At 40.5% G+C, this 17,944-nt stretch overlaps 1 protein-coding gene across 16 annotated transcripts in view; it reads right to left on the bottom strand.

Moving 5' to 3' along the window:
- Positions 1–17,944, bottom strand: part of LOC133403181 (unconventional myosin-IXAa-like) — a 118,643-nt gene that overhangs the window by 60,084 nt on the left and 40,615 nt on the right. For 15 of the 16 annotated variants that reach the window (XR_009768620.1, XM_061677820.1, XM_061677825.1 and 12 more), the window contains 3 exons: positions 3,220–3,314; positions 2,838–2,900; positions 552–651 (listed from right to left, as the gene is read on the bottom strand). Coding sequence is in view for 15 of the 16 variants with exons in the window: in XM_061677820.1 (XP_061533804.1) it covers positions 552–651; positions 2,838–2,900; positions 3,220–3,314 (258 nt within the window). In the remaining variant the exon portion in view is untranslated. Of the gene's footprint in view, positions 1–551; positions 652–2,837; positions 2,901–3,219; positions 3,315–4,796; positions 4,895–17,944 lie in introns of those variants that run through there. The other variant, XM_061677833.1, reaches the window with a different exon arrangement.

Below are 17,944 nucleotides of genomic sequence, written 5' to 3'. Positions count from 1 at the left end.
GCAAATTAGGAAGGAAGAAAGAAAGAAACCATGAGGTAAAAGAGGAAGCAGAATAAGGAAAGAAGACAGGAAGGAAAGATGGAGAAACAAAAATAAGCAAGAAAAGAAGGTAAAGGGGAAGGAGGAGAAGAGAAGCCAAGAAGGAATGACGGATGGAAATAAGAAAATAAGTAAGACGGGATGGAGGCGAGAAAGGAAAGCAAAGTTGAAGTCAAGTGATAAGGAAAGCAGAAGGGTGGGAAATAAAGGAAGGAAGGAAGGAAAAAAGAAAAATTATTGAAGTCTCAAAGAAGATAAAAGAAGGAGTGGGGCATTGAGAGAATACCATAAGGAAGAAAGGAAGGATGGGAAGATGAAAAGAAGCACGAAAACATGATAAAAAGAAGAGAAGATAAAAAGGAAGTCAAGGTACCACTGTACTATACAATATTAAATTAGATATTTGTCATGTACTCTGTTAGCAGTGAAATTGAAACGGACCGACACGGAATGATGTGACTTGTCTGGTACTGTATACTACATACGTACTACAGTACATGTGTAGTACTGACCTGGTTGAGGTAGTGGTATTCCTCAGGTTTGAGCAGGTGGAAGGACTTCCTGTCCTCCTCGCTGGCTCCAGCCAGCAGGTAGTAAAAGACGTGGTAGTTCCTGCACACAACACAAAAGCAGTCAAACAAGCGCACTTCGGTGGCCAGTTGAACCAGCAGTTAAACTAGCAGCTCTTCAAATAGTTGAAAACTCCAAGAAAAATGGTTAAACAAAATATCACCAGTCATGTAAAGTAAGACTAGAAATACTTTGTTGCTGTGCTTAAGTAAACATTTCACAACTCTACTTTGCTTCATCATTCATATTTATGGCAACGTTCCCTTTTACTCCACTACCTTTCCTAAATAAAATGTATACTTTTACTACAATGCGTTTTTCCCAACAGGTACTTTAAACAAGACTGGATGTCACTAATATCAATTGCGACTTGCTTCGCTACCTAAACTGAGATGGATAATGTTTGGAGTCCCCTGATTTCAAGCAAATAAACCAGTTAGACAACAAGCCAATCAACTAATCAGCCAGTTAACCAACCAGTTTAGTTCTTCATTTTAAGTCGAAATGGGACAATATTAACAAAAAATAAGTAAAAACGTGCATTGTTTTTATTCCCCGGTTATATTTCAAATTGATTAAACTATTATTTGTGCACAAAAATCAATTAAAAAGCAAAATTGCAAAGTCTGCCTGCCAGGTCGGTCATGAGATACAATCGCTGATGCTGAGGAAATAAAGGCCATTTCAGGATAGAGTTTCTTTTTCAAAGAAATATGGATCTGACATTTCATCTCCAAGACAAGAAAGCGTTCGGCTCATATTTCCTCTTGGTGTGATTTATGATTGCAGGACATCACCCGATACAATACAAGAGGAGCATCGAAAATAAGGCCTTTACAAAGATGATAATACGGCTGACTTTTAGTGAAAAATTGGCCTTAAAATCCAGTAGTTTAATGCTAACATATAATGGGAAAGACCATAGACGGGCTAACGAATAGCGTCGGTGTCGTGGTGTTATAACCCTTTAATCAACGGATATTTGAACACCAATGGGGCAGCAACACGTAGACAGACAGTAGAACAATTACTGAGTCACAGTAGCTGTGAAATTTTTCTTCGTTTGTGTCTCCATTAGGCTATGTTTACACTGCAAGTCCATTTAGATTTTTTTTTTGTGCCCAATGTGACAGAGTATCTGATATTTTCCATGTCAATCTGAACAGTACAATTCCAATTCTTTCACGACCCGGGCCTCTTTCATATGTGGATATAAATCGGATATGTATCCGAAGCGAGCGCAGTATGGGTGCGCAAGTCGCGCTCAGCCCATGTATACGTCATCAAAAGGCGGCAAATGTCGGAATTATTCGACAAAACAGACACGCGACATCAGCAGCGGAAGATGAAGGAACAGAAAACAGACAATGGCGAAAAGAAGATGCTTGAGAACTGATAAATATAAGAAAATGTTGGCTCCGGTTGCATAAGTCTTTGAAATGTGTCATGACGAGACCTACGCAAGGGGCCGTCACGTCCTGTTTTATGCGGATGCATGTGACGTCACGCTCAGTCACGCACTCATTCCGTCCACAGTAGAAGGCAAGTTTGTTTTTGTAATGTGAACGACTACATAAAAATATCGGATTTAACAAAAAAAAATCCCCTATTGGGTATCATGCCCTGCAGTGTGAACGTAGCCTTATACTGCCCCCAGTGGCCAAGTCACACACACCACAAGGAGTCAAAATGAATTAATCATGATGCACAGATGTGATTGTTTCAGTCTTTAAATTAAATTTAATTATGTTATTAATGTATGTAAAATGTATTTATTTATTTATATAACCCAAAACAATTATTGAATAGGAAAAAAAAAGGAAATTAAAAAAAACATTTTAATCTTGAAGAATTTGAAAAATGTCCCCGAATACGTTAATCCACAGGTGCCAAACCGCAAGTATAGGGGGTCCACTGTATGTTTTATTAAGTGCAATATTTTTTCCTGATCAAAAAACACATTACAAATGTTTTCGTTGTCTTTTACAGGAGGCTTGAACAGCTTATTTGCATTTCCATTCAGTACAATGGGGAAAGATGATTTTGGTCACGAACCAAAAAACAGTTATACACCACTGCAAAATACAAGCTCAATACTAATTTTTGACACAGCTTTTGTATTGGCTCTCAACTTGTTTCTAGTGTCTCCTAAAGGGGCTTGTCATTGGTCATGTGACACATAAACAAGAAGTGACTCTCGAGGGACTCTTGTGGTAATCGTCTCTTACCTCTCATTGTGCTCCTGGTAGACCAGACGGGATTTCTCCAGCAGGTACTTCTCCACATATGCCCTGAACCCACACACATGCATATGTTTTTAATAATTAGGTGCTTGTAATCAGTAGTGGAAGGTAACAAAGTACAAATACTATACTTTGTTATTGTACTTAAATAGATTTTTCAGGTATACATTTCTTCTTTTTTCTTGAGTACATTTCAGTCTTTTTTTTTTTTTCACTTTTACTTAAGAATACAGGAGTTGAATCAGTACTTCTACTTTGACCAGTCTTTTTAAACAAGTGTCTGTACATATGTAAGTACAGAGTGTGGGTACTTTTGTCACCGCTTAACATGTAGTTTTTATTGATTGAGCATATGAGTGTGTCTTACCCCCTAACAGTGCCACTTGCTTGGTAGTTGACCTGGATGAACTTTCCGAAGCGGCTGGAGTTGTTGTTGTGGGCCGTCTTAGCGTTCCCGAAGGCCTGCGAGGAGACAACAGGGAGATCGCCACCATCAGGTCACTGATGACAGACAGTTGCTGCAGCTTGCTCAGGCCATTCAAGAAGTATGATTAACCCTTACATACTGTTAATTTTCCATGCAAAAATATTATGTTCTTTTGACCCGGGCCTAGAATATCCTCCTAATAATTGTCAAGGTCAAATAATTAACTAAAAACCATTTTGAAATGTGTTGATACCCTGTCTGACATTAATAAATGAATGATTATGTCACCTTTTTTCCCAGAGAAAAGGGAAGGTATATTTTTTATTTGCTGCATTGCATTTACAGTAGTTGTTTTTGCAGATGCCGATCTACTGCCTGAAACATGTTTTTGTTTTGATATTGCCTCTGTCAAATAAAGAGCATGTATCACCATTATTATTATTATTTTTAGTTTTTGCATTGAGAAAAGGGGCATTTTATTGTTGTTATGATGTTGCCCAGATGGGGAAATGAGGAGTTCAAAACTGCAACTGTTTTTCTTTTCGTGATGATGTGACGTGGCCACGTGTGTTTATACGTGGAAGTGAAGGGTGTTGTATTCCTGGGCCAGGAAGCTCCAAACCCCCCCACACACACACACACGTCAACCATGCACCACACTGCCAAATTCCATTCATGGAAGCTTCATTGCTATACACACACACACACACACATCTATACATCCATCATTAGGGGCCTCAAGAGGTTGCATGCAGGTTCTCATTCGGGATGTGTTGGGGCCCTCACCAGCAGATAAAAGGCGGAGATGACAGGATAGGAAGATGACAAGAGACAGACTGAGGGAGAAGCGAGAGGGCCGGAAGGCAAAGAAAGGTGAGGCGAGAAGAGTGCAAAGTAACAAAGTAAAGTGATCTTACACAAGATGAGAGAGGAGGAAGGTAAAAGATGGATGAAGCTGGAGGAGTGGACGTGATTAAGAGCACACGCAGATGAAGCCGAATTAGAGCACGAAGGGGAAGGCGTTGATTAAGGCTTGATGGGTAACAAATTTGAATACTGTATAGACATTTTGTTTCTAAACAATAGGCCAGGCATGGACCGATATCAGATTCTGACGGTAAGATAACCCAGAGCAAAAGTATTGCGGTTTCATGGTATTGCAATTACAGCTCTAAAATGTATTATTTTGGAATGTTTACAAAAATAACTTTTTCCCATTGAACACGCTGGGTAGATATGTTAGTAAATGTAGAAAGTAAATAAACAATTAAAATTTTCTGCACAAAAACAAACGTAGTACAACAGTAAAAGTACTTACTCCTCCCAAAATTTGTAGGTATTTCTCTGCTGTTCTCCGTTTTGTGAAGTAACAGAGCAGAAACGAACATATGTAAGCCACGCTAGTTATCTGCCACTGTAGTGAGTTCATTGTATTTATTTCAACTGTAGTCACGTTAACTCTCATAGCTGGTTGCAAATGTTCATTTCAAGACAAGGTTATTGTAATATATTGTTACCTTGAATGGGTGGTGTTCTCGTAAATGTGATAACATACTGGAAGTACTGCCTCCCATAGCAGTCACTCTCCATGAGCGCGTTTTGCATATATGTCCTCTGTCGAGCTGTGGTACCTCCCTATGATGACATTTTCTGCATACTTTGATCACTATGACATTTTGATCAAAGACAAAGCATTTAAAGACAAAGGTTACAGGGATGAAATTTGGGCACCAAGTTTTGACCACCGCGACCCTGAAGAGGATAAGCGGTGTTGAGAATGGATGGTAGAGGTTTTGACCAAGTTCAACTTTAAAATGGCACCATGGCCCAATTTCATTAGAAATAGGGCCAAAGTCATTTGAAAAAGGAGATACAGCATTACACCAGAATTTGGCATTCTGTCAATTATTTCCCCATTGACTCCCATTATAAATAAATACATTTTTCAATATCCTGTAAACCTGATGTCTTACAATGCTTTTACCATTATTTCTCAACGTTTCTCATTGTTGACGTGCGGACAATGAAAAAAAAAAAAGTTTTGGGTGTTCAGTGTTTCCTCGCTATATCGTGGTTCACGTATTTCGGATTCAGTGCATTGCAGATTTTTGAAAATCATATTCATATTGCTGATAATTACATTGTTTTAATTTAATTTTTTTTTGCATAGCCCGTAGTGCCATATGGTAGCAGCACTACCTCATTAGTGCTAACTCAGGTTAAATCACTAAGCACTTACAGTAGCTGCACATATGCTAAGATCGCATGTCCATGAAAATGCGCAGCTCTGTACTGGCTGCCAAATAACGTTATGCTAATGTCTGCTTCTCACCCCCCCCCACCCACACCCCCCCCAGGTTTTTCCACGCTGTCATATTGCATTAGTCAGTTGTTTCTTCCTCTCCTGCTTATAGTTCTTTTCCCCTCAGCCTAAGAGGAAACAAACCATGTAGCTATTTCCGAAACAGGATTTAGCGTGTTAGGCGGAAACAGAGCACTGAGGGGACTAGCGGGTTAATTAGCATGTCAGGAGCTTCCTGTTAGCAGGGGGTAAAATCATCTGAAATAGCAAAAATCTTATTATTTTCTTCCTCCCAGTACAGCAGCAGTATTTTCCCATCAGCTACCAAAAACCTTTCGGTGACCTACATTCGGAAACTCAGGTATAAGCATGCCAACTAGGTCACGGTTAGCTTAGCTTTTGTTAGCTTATCTGTTTCATGGAGATTTAAAATAATGAAATGCTGGCAGCTGCTGGAGTTTGCTGTTTATTTTAGTAAAAAATAAATGACTTTTTTTGGAATGGACACATCCTTTTCTCAAATTGTTATACGACGTAAGTCAGGTGTGTCAAACACATTTTTGTCGCGGGCCACATTTTAGTCATGGTTTCCCTCAGCGGGCCGTTGACTGTCAAACCATATCAATGTTTAGTCACCTCATAATATTATAACATACACAGAACAAATTCATGGATACCTAGTTTTGAAATCAGCAGTCAAGGATAATAGTTTGTTCAACTATTGTTCACATTACTGTAAACAGAAAATGCTTGCAATGTCTCAACGATACTTTTTATTGTTATTATTTTATGAGAATTTGAGCAAGAATCATTTAAGTTGACACAGATGATTTGCTTTCGCGGGCCACATGAAATGACTTTGCGGCCCAGATTTGCCTTGAGTTTGACACCTGTGACATAAGCGTAACCAAGCTTTATCAATTCGTATGTCTGGATCATCCTCAAAGCGGGGGGGGGGGGTTTAAAATCAACTCAAATACCATAACTTTCATACTGTTTGCCTCCAGCACAGTGGCTGTATATTACCTCCCCCCCCCCAAAAGAACTTTAGCTGACCTACTAAATGAGATGGAAGCTTGATGAAGCATTTGTTAGCTTAGCAACTGTTAGCTGAGTTACCTCACCTGATTCACATCTGAATTGAGGCTTCAAAATAAGAAAATGCTTGTTCTACCTACTAGCGTATACAATGCTTTTGTCCGATTAGCAGTTTCTCGGGTAAATTAATCACCCAATTTTTATTTATTGTTTTTTTTCAAATAATCTAGAGAGTTAGCATAGCAATATATTCCTTAAAGTAGGTCGTAAAAAACCGATCAAATACCTTGATACCATTTTCCACCAGCCAGCCAAATGCTGTAGTTGATGAAATTTATTTTTTTAAATGAGCTGGCCTACTTATCGAGCTGCAGAGCCGCTAAAGCAACTGTTAGCTTAACATGCTTTAACTGAGTTAGCTCTCCTGTTTCACAGATAACTAAAGTGTTAAAATGATAAAATACCACCACCTTGTAAAATACGTTTGTCAGATATTCTTTCCCAGGTAAATGAATAAACTGTTTTTGAGTTATAAGAGGTTTGAAGAAAAATGGGAGCTTGCTCGTTAGCATACAGCTTACTCGAAGTAGGTCAGTAAATTAACTGACCTACTGATCGAGATGGAAGCCTGCTAAAGCAACTGTTAGCTAAGCATCCTTTAATTCAAATCTCTTGCCTGTTTCACAGAGAACTGATACATGAAAATAATAAAATGCTGCAAGCTTGTACTGTACAAACTTTTGTCCGATTAGCTCTTTCCTGAGTAAATTAATAAACTCTTTTTGAGTTGTGGTAAGGAGCAAAATAGGAGCTGGCTAGTTAGCAAAGAAATAGCTTCCTCAAAGCAGGACGGTAAAATTAGCTCAAACACAATTTCCCCTCGCAACACAGCGTTTTCCCCATAGAAAAAACAAAACAAAACATTACATGACCTACCTACATTTGGAAACAAAGGTAAAAGCATCTGTTATCTTAAAAGGCTAGCTGCTTGTGTTAGCATGTTAGGGTCAATGAGAATAGTTCTTCTGAGCTTTAGAGTTTGAGAGCCAAAAGGAAGATACTTTCGAATAGAAAAGCGACACAGGAAAAAAAAAAGACGAAAACATGGCAACAGACAGTGTGAAATACACTCGTGTTCACAAGAATGAGACTCAACACAGCACACAATCCTAAACATCCATGTATTTTCTATAGCGCTTGTCCTCATTAGGGACACCAGTGAGCTGGAGCATATGCTGATTTGGGCGAGAGCCGGCGAACATGCTGGACTGGTGTCTTCAAAGAAATCAACATGAATGTTTTAGAAAAAAACATAAGCGGACATGCAAACTCCACACGAAAGCCGCAGCCAGATTCAAAGCCCCAAACTCGGAAGTGTGAGGCAGACTTGCTAACCACTATTACACCATGTTGCTGCACTCTTAAACATGTTCGTGTAATTTCTTTTTAAAATCATGACGTGCCAGGCGACGCTGTTCTCCTCCAGGCCCTAACGTAGGCGGCACTAATGTACAGTCTGTTGCTAACTTTAAAAACTAGAAAAGTTCTTTCACACGGAGCATTCTTTCTGTCCTTTTCTTTATGGCATGATCCCTCTATTGGAGGAAAAACAGGACAGGAAAAGGGGGTGGATGGTTACGTGGCTGTGACGCTGAAGAGCCTCAAAGAACGTGGAGAGTGAAGATGGTATATTTTGGACTTAAGTTAAAAGCAGGGGAAATAAGATCATGAAACATTTGGTTATCCCCTGAATCAAACCCAATAAGCACGGATTCAATTACATCTTCACTTCCTTCCCAGTTTATTAAAGACCACTCCTTTCTTTTGAAATGTCAGCCTGCCATTGACCTCATTTACTGACTGAACATTCAGTGCAGTCATTAAACACAACCGCTATAATCTTTCTTCTCTCCAGCTCTTTACGAGCTGCATTTGCAACACATTTGTCTCGTTTCGCCACCAGTTTAAAAACGCTGTTGTCGTTAAATTCTTTCTTCATTATAAATCCTGGGACAACTTATTATTCATTTGTGATTGTAAGCTTCCAACTCAAAGAAAGGTCTGTTAAAGGTATGCTTACATGGATTTGGTGTGGAAGAACCTGAGCAGATTGTGGGAAAGGAACGATGGAAAAAGCAGAAGGCAAAAATATTTATTATTATCTTTTTTTTTTTTACATTTTTTTATTTATTTATTTATTTTTTTTTTAAATCACTGTGCTGGACCGCACCCTTAAAAAGTGTGATTCACTGTCTTTCTTTACTACTGGCAGTCACTTTTATAATGTGGCTCGTGACACATTTGTTCAGCTTTCACAAAACTGAATGGCTCTTGAACCACATGACCTTTAGCCTGCAGGGCTGCACATCCATCCCTTTTTTTAATTGCACTTAGGGTCATGGGTAAGCTTGAGCTGACTTTGGGTGAGAGGCGAGGTACACGCAGGACTGGTTGCCAGCAAATTGCAAGGCACATGCAAGCAGTCTCACTCACACTGACAACTATGGACAAATTAAAGTATTCAATGAACCCAACATGCATGTTTTCTGAATGTGGGATGAAGTCGAAGTACCCGAAAAAAACCACAAAAGTACAGCGAGAAGGAGGGAGCCGACATTCAAACTCCGAACTTCAAAACTGTGATACATTCGTGCTAACCGCTAGGCTAACGTGCTGCTACTACAGCGCGATCAGTCCACAAATGATGATGTAGAACCTTCAAAAGACAATTTGTGGCATTGCAATAGAAAATAATGTGTTCCAGGTTCAAACCTTTACCAGTATATAACCTTGATTAACATTTTAACGTATTTAACGCTCACATTAGTGTAAAAAGACATTAACCATGCAAACTCTTTTTTTCTACCCAAACCACCAGCACCTACTGATGCATGTAAACAGTCCCTCAGATGAATTAATGATGTTTGGCATCACAAATGCACCTCACATGTTTCAGTTTTTAACATTCTTAATTGTTGTACAAGTGTAGAAAGAAGCCCCTATAAAACAAAAAATTAACAGTCAAACATCCATCCATCCAACATTTTCTATAGCACTTGTCCTCATTAGGGTCATTAGGGCCGCTGGCAAGCTGGATCCAATCGAAGCTGACCTTGGGTAAGACGCTGCGTGCACCCTGGACTGGTCACCACTCAATCACAGGGCACATATTACAAACAAACATTCATAAGTGTGATTTCCAAAACTGGCAATAGTCGTGTGTGGGAAAAATAGTGGCTAATAGTCAATAGTCGTGTGTGGGAAAAATAGGAATCAAACGTACAGTGTCACTTTTGGCTCAATCGTCCAATTTCTCACACTCTCTTACATACAAACACAAACACTCAGAAGCATACACACATACAGTCTCTCTCTTTCTCTCTCCCTCTCTGCCTCCCTACCTCCCTCTCTCCCCCCACTCCCTCTCTCAACGGTTGCTGTCACAGTGTTGAACCACATCTGGATCTCATTGGTCTCAGGAACGACCTAACTCACAGGCCCAATAAAAGATTTAACAAAAAAAAAAAAAAAAAAAGAAAGAAAGAAAAGAAAACACCCTCCGCTACACAGGATCGGCGACATAGGCGGAACCAGGGCAGGAGATGAAGCAAAAGGGGGAGAAACGCGCAAGGAGGACCAGCAGAGAGGAAAAACTGACAATGATCACAGGGGGAAAATCCAGTAAAAATAGATATAAGATTGTACTGTGTTCATGAGTTCTTTGATAAATAGTGCATAGTGCGCAGTGAAAATAATAATAATCATCATCATATTTTAGGCCTTTCAAAACACCCAAGAACAAGGGGAACAACAATATTAATTAAAATGAAATTTGATTTACATTTGTCATTTTACAACTGTTCATTTGTAAAATAATGAATTTTCATTAAAAACGAATTTAAAGCATCCATGCATGCATTTCTAAACCACTTATCTTCACAGTTCCAAATAGATCTTTAGCAAATATAATGTACAATAGATATATTTAATATACATTTAAAACATTGTACAAACTACATTATGTACATAAAATGAATATGAATTTATAAATACAATATATACTGCACATAAATATTCATTCATTTACATCATAAGGAAAGTAGAACTTTTTTGATATTTATTATTATCCTTATAAAGATAGGTCATGATAATCATAGATCAGTGGTGATATTTAATTTTCAAGTGAATTTATTATCAATATGTGTGGTTTCCTGCTTGGCTCAGTGCAATCGCATGGTTCTCCTGCCTGAGGTTCATGTGGGTGGATTTCTATGTTTAACAGCCACCTACATTACCAAATATGGTATTCTAAACATGAATGGTGAGAAGTTAGTGCATCTTGACCCTGCCAATTTATTAGAAAGACATTTTACTTGACTTGTCAGAGGGTAAAGCTCCTTCTTTACAAGTCAATTTGCATTCCACTGTGAAATGCCAACTTGAGAAGGAGGTCACACTCACACGGCAGTGACTCACCACTGAGGAAGGAATGATCGTATTTGTCTATTAGGATGAAGGCCTTTGCCCTATTTGTATTGTATCATTTTTGTAACCATAATAAACAATGTTACAATTGATGTCAAGTGAAAATGGAAACCAAATAAAAAGTAGGGAGAAATGCAGAGAATGACAACAACAACTCTGAACATAACCATGGACGCACAGAATATTGTGGCGCGAAACATGTCACAGCCGACTGGAACATCAGTATTCATTCTGGAAACTTATCTTAACATACGTTAAAAGTCATCTTTTATAGAACATTAGGACAGAATTTTATGAGAGTTTATGTATCATTAGGTGCTGCTGTTTTGGTGCGCAACCAAATTCGAATGGACAACAGTTTTCTTTTTCTGTGGGGAAAACGGAGGTAACTGATCTTTATTGGACAATACCACAGGAGACTAATTGGGGGCACACGTCTATTAAAGCGACGGCCTCTATTTCAGGTAAATATTGTTGGTCTCAAATGCAACAACCTCTGAAGTTTAGGATCTTAAAGAGGGGGTTGTAATTTTTTAAAAAAATCACGTTTTGTCAGTCACTCAGATCTTCAATAGATCTCTGGAACTGTGCGAAGTTCCATCCCGTTTCAAACGCTCCACCATCATTCCAGTCCCCAAGAAACCTGCAATCTCGGGTCTGAATGACTACAGGCCTGTCGCTTTGACATCTGGGGTCATGAAGTCCTTTGAACGTCTCGTGCTGGACCACCTCAAGAGTGTCACAGGTCCCCTGCTGGACCCCCTGCAGTTTGCCTACCAAGCGAACAGGTCTGTGGATGATGCAGTCAACATGGGACTGCACTTCATCCTAGAACACCTCGACAGTGCAGGGACCTAGGCGAGGATCCTGTTCATGGACTTCAGCTCAGCGTTCAACACCATAATCCCTGAACTCCTTTCATCCAAGCTTCTCCAGCTCAGCGTCTCACCTGCCATCTGCCAGTGGATTTACAGCTTTCTGACGGGCAGGACACAGCAGGTCAGGCTGGGGGAGGCCACCTCATCCACACGCAGCATCAGCACTGGGGCGTCCCAAGGTTGTGTCCTCTCTCCGCTGCTCTTCTCTCTCTACACGAACGACTGCACCTCAGCGAACCAGACTGTCAAACCCCTGAAGTTTGCAGATGACACCACTGTCATCGGCCAAATCAAGGACGGTGACGAGTCTTCATATCGACAGGAAGCGGAGCGGCTGGAGCTGTGGTGCGGCCGACACATCCTGGAGCTGAACACGCTCAAGACTGTAGATATGATCGTGGACTTCAGGAGGCATAATTCGCCACAGCTGCCCCTCACGTTGTCCAGCTGCCTTGTGTCAACCGTCGAGACCTTCAAGTTCCTGGGAATTGCAGTCTCTCACGACCTGAAGTGGGCGACCAACATCAACTCCGTCCTCAAAAAGGCCCAGCAGAGGATGTACTTCCTGCGGCTTCTGAGAAAGCACGGCCTGCCACCGGAGCTGCTGAGACAGTTCTACACAGCGGTCATCGAATCAGTCCTGTGTTCTTCCATCACAGTCTGGTTTGTTGCTGCTACAAAAAAGGACAAACTCTGACTGCAACGGACAATCAAAACTGCTGAAAGGATTGTCGGTACCCCCCTACCCACCATTGAGGACTTGCACGCTGCCAGAACTAAGACAAGGGCGTGCAAAATCCTCTCGGACCCTCCGCACCCCGTTCACCTGCTCTTCCAGCTCCTTCCCTCAGGTAGGCGCTACCGATCAATGCAAACTAGAACTAGTAGACATTCCAACAGCTTCTTCTCTCTTCTTAAACACCTGACCTACAATTCCATTACAACATGCTGACAATTTTCTGACTTGAGTTTGTTCACATTTCTGTGGGGCCAATTATGTATTACTCGTGCACTCACTGTAGTTGTCTCGCCATGCTGCAGTATTTGCATATACTGGCCACTCATGCCAGAGTAGCATCTGCTCCATTTGGACACTAATTGAGGAGTATCTGTAACATTTGCACAACCAACATTGTCCCAGATTATCGCACTACTCGTCACTTTAAACCGCATACACTCGTTGAAGTCTCAGCGCCCTTTGCACATTGGTCATTGCACCGGACTATTGCAATATTAGTCATTCGAACTGCTCTAAGTTCGAGAGGACTGTGAATCTTTTTGCACAATTGTCAAAAATAAATAAATAAATAATAAATAAATAAATAATGTACCGGCATTACCAGATAACTAGCAACCCTTTACTGCTCAGTGACTGTTTTTTTTTGTCAATGTCTTTCTGTCTCCAAAGTGTTCTGTAAATTGACTGTCTGTTGTCGTACTAGACCGGCTCCAACTACCGGAGACAAATTCCTTGTGTGTTTTTTGGACATACTTGGCAAATAAAGATGATTCTGATTCTGATTCGTAGGTGTCGATCATTGGTGGTGCAGTCGCAGGCACACTGATGGCGGGAACAACCCCGTGGCCGTACGGTCACTTGTTACCTTGGGCTTCAGGAGCTTTGCTGAATCTAAGGCAGAATACTGAGGAAAATATTTAAAAAATACCTAAAAACTGGACATAAAACTAGCAAACAGAAGCAGAGCAAAGAAGCAACAAAATCTAATCAGGACTTGGACAAGGGTGAACATAAGAGTCACTTTCAGAGGTAGAGTGATCTCAGGCAGCCTAGAGGATTCAGAAGCGACGAGGAATTAGCAACATTTCTGCTCGACAGGTAAATCTATCAGCTCTTTCTGATTTTAATTGATTTTACATTACAAAAATTAAAACTTGAAACCGATAATTAGTGTGACAGTAACACTCTCCATTATGCATAAGTCATGCTACCAATGTGGCAGCTGTGGCTAACGTCAGCTTGTTTGCGAACCCTTGCTTAGTACTGCTAACGCTACTATTTTGTTGAAGCTGTATTTGCGTTCCTTGTGAACTTGGGAGTCGCACTTGCGCCCGTTAGCAAGGGATGTGGCTTAGGTCAGAGACTTGAGGGAGAGATTAGTGAAGTGAGGTTACATTAAAATCTTGCTAGCAGTTTTCACGCTGCAAAAATTCCCCTTTCATTATCCCAACTGAACGTATAACATGTATTGAGCCAACAATTTTTTTATTATTTATTTTTTTGACAGACGACATTTTTGGGTTTTTACAAAGAAATACCAAGGGCGTCCAATTCAAAAATGTTCACTTTGAGACCCATTTTGGAAAATTTGATTTTACAGGCTCCTGCCATTAAATCAATCCCTCGACGCTTGTGGCCATAAATGTCGCATGGCGCGGCTGCAACCAAACCCTGAGGAAAAAATTTCATGGCAGTTTGTTTCAGTCCAATGAATTGTCCCCACAAATGCATACATTTATGCGGCAGTATGCGGCATGTTGGTTTTAGCAAGAAGGCTTGGGATTCATTGAAGATTGTGGTTCATCTAATTACAAAAGTAAAGCCCAATACATCCTGCTGAGGTAAACTGCTGACAAGTGTATTGCAGCGTAGCGTCAGACAGCAAACGTAAGACTTTACGCGAGGAGGCAGTGTGGGAAAATCCCTTGGCCGCTTGCTAATAGGAGATCAACACATACATACTGTAAGTGCGCACGCTGCAGTGAGAGATGATTAATTTGTGTGGGAGGAGGGTGTGTATGCTGTGGCACATATAGTACATGTCATGGTGTGGGCTGATGCTCTAATTATACACAATGTAGACAAAAATATTGGGATAAGTGGTCACGACACATATAGGGAGTGAAAAATAAAGAAAATGTGGGATTGTTTCCACTCTTCCACTAATGGTAGTGTCCATTCGGAAAATAAATCTGATCTTTTTTTGAACTTTTTTGGGGCATGGAGCGATCAACCTTCATCGAAAATGATGGGATCTAAGACGATGGGACCTAAAATGGTTCCCTGAGGAACATCGTTACAAATTGTGATGGGCTGATGGTTACTTGGGATGGATGTGAAAAGTCAATTCGGCCTATGTGACACACACTGTACTATACTAAGCACAATGTGGACAAAATGATTTGGACAGGCAAGTTAAGAACATTTTGAGTTGTTCCTCCTCTTTCCATGTATAACAGCTTCCACCCTTCTACAAATACAAGATATTGGTCTGTCTATTAAAGATTTTGGTGTCTATGTGTGTCAATGTTAATTTTTGTCCATTTGTGTGACATGGAGGGTTTGGCCTCCAGAGAAAACGTCAAGACCTAAAACACTTCCCTGAGGAACACTACACAAAATGGAGCGATGGAATTTTCCTGTACAAAATTATGTAAGGCCTATGTGATTCTGTACCACACTATACTATACAATACTATACTATACTCTATTCTACCCTACTCTCCTATACTATACTATAATACGCTATAACCATTGAGTTCCAAAGATTTTTTACAGGGCCACCTTTGGATACAAAACCAACTAAACCACCCATCCCAACCACCTCCACTGTGGAGAAAGTCTTCACAGGCGAACGGAAGGAGAGAACAATGACCTATTTTCCTTCCTTCGAATTTGGCTCATAATGCAGTTCTTGTCCAATGGGAGGGAGCAGAAACACCATGAAAGATTTGTCTAACAAGGCTTAAAGTCAGAAGTTTTTCTTTTGAAGTCCTAAGCTTTGTTGTAGCGAGTCTAAAAATGAGGGCCTTCGTGTTTCAGTGTAGTTCTGTCCATCAGCAATAACTATAGTCTGACCGGGGAGGTTGCAGAGTCTCCATTGTGGTCTAAAAGTCCAACCCGATGAGGAAAACCTCGCGTGACGAGCTCACCGCGTAACAAGCAGAGTGGAGCCGCTCGCCACATTTTACGGCTGTCAAGAAGCGGCGAGGTCATTAGAGCATCCCGTCAAGACAAACCGCCCTCCGCTCGGAGGGTTCTCACGCCAGCGGTGAAATTATAAACATTTCCTGCATTTCAACGGCATGATCATTTCTCAGCTGACAGCTCGCACAAGCCGACATGTTTGCATCAGTGGAGCCGAAAAACGTGATATAGATGTCAAGTAAATAGGACCTCTGCTGTTTCCATGGCAACTCCTGGAGAACCTACTTTAGTGACCTAAACTATTGGTGAGCCAGCCTGGAGACAGCGTGTGCTGTGTTCGCGTTTGTGTTAACACGGAAGAATGCCGTTAGCGTTCAGCATTCATTAGGTTGACATGTACAGTTGAACGCCCAACTATTTGCAGTTCGCTTTTCACAAATTCTCCACTTAGCGTTTTTGTCTGTGGAACCTATCCCTAGCTATTTACTGAGAAACTCACCAATTCCTGTGCTCTTTCTAAAATCACAAAATGGAACCAAAGCCCTGGCTAATAGACCAATAGTAATTGGAGTCAATGAAGTATGCTGAAGTAATAGATATAGACTGCTTTTATATTATTTTATGTCGGTGAGGAGCCACGTTTAGGTTGGGTTGTTCGCAGAAGTTACAGTCTTTGCCACCTGTGAATATTTTTGCTCTGCTAAGTGGCTATTAAATAGCTCAAGCTAACAAAAGCCAACGTTATTACTTGCCAATCGCTCATTTTATGTCATATGAACTTAACACACGTGCGCTTTTGCTGCATTTTTTCAAAATCAAAAATCAGAATGTTATTTATATGTGACTGGGTTTGATGCTTGGTATTAAGGATGTTGGAGTCATACATCTTAATTGTTTAAGACCTTTGTAAGTCAGGGAGGAGTTAAATTTAGCCTCGGTTGTTAGCAGAATTTATGGAGAGTCGATGTCACAGCTCTTCATTTTTAAGTTGTAAGATGAGTTTGGAACGATATTAAACTGTTTCAGCCGAAACGGTCAGCTGGGTAAGAGAACCTCTCTTTACTGGAAAAATTACATGTTTGAACAAAAGAAATCTAAAAACCTATTATCAAAGAAGACAAGATGAATGCAATAGATCTTCTCACACTTTCTATCTGTAACAGAGACCGTATCAGTTTGAATACAAGACAGGTTCCAGTAAGGGAAAAAAGACAAATTCTAGTGATGTGGTGTCAGAAAAGAAAACATTTCATCTCATAATGTCACAGAAATGCTATGAAATTCATATTCAGGTTAAATTGCTCCAAATTCCCCATCTCCACAAAAAAAAAAAAAAAAAAAAAACTTTTGGAATTTATGACATAAACACAGTGGATTTAATGTGATTTTGGCCAACAAGTCCACTTTCCAGTCTGGCCATCTCTTGAGTCCAAAAAATCTACTTCTCTGCATCCAAAGCAAATAGCTGCAGCTTGGACGGAGAGTCTGGCTTGGAGTTCATAACTCAGTGGACAAGAGTCGGGTCGGGAGCCAAAATGGAAGGATTCTGGAATTATGATCCCGTGTCTCAGCGCATGGATGCGCGCGGTGTTGGAAGGGTGAAGGTGAATTACTGCACTATACGAAGCGTTGATTTGTCACAGCCATTTAAAGAAGAGAGAAGTATTTCCTCTCCTCTTAGATGACAGTCTCTGTGGAACATTGGCACAACATCTAATATTTCCTCCTATATTTCCCATTCGCTGAGAGAAAATCAAATGATAATGACATTATTTAAAACAGTATACTAAAATCAACAAGTCAGCACATTAGACAGGCCTCCTCTTTACCTGTTTTTAAATAATTTCTTAAAACTCATCTCTTCCCCTTGGCCTTTGATTTTTCTGTATGAAAAAGAAAGTTTGAACACCACTGGTTTACAAGGTGACCGAGTCGGAGGTGACCCTTCTGGAGGAAACGGGCCCCCGCGGGGGTGGCGTCACTTCACTCGCCATTAGCGGCCGCTTCGCCATGTCGCTCGGCAAAAGTGGGGCACTGGGTTGGTAAAAGTGACTCCATCATGTATCCCTCATTTGC

The sequence above is a fragment of the Phycodurus eques genome, chromosome 5, assembly GCF_024500275.1.
Source record: "Phycodurus eques isolate BA_2022a chromosome 5, UOR_Pequ_1.1, whole genome shotgun sequence".
In the NCBI taxonomy this organism is placed as follows: domain Eukaryota; kingdom Metazoa; phylum Chordata; class Actinopteri; order Syngnathiformes; family Syngnathidae; genus Phycodurus; species Phycodurus eques.
The sequence above is the reverse complement of the archived record's forward strand: the minus strand, read 5'-3'. Positions and strand labels throughout refer to the sequence as shown.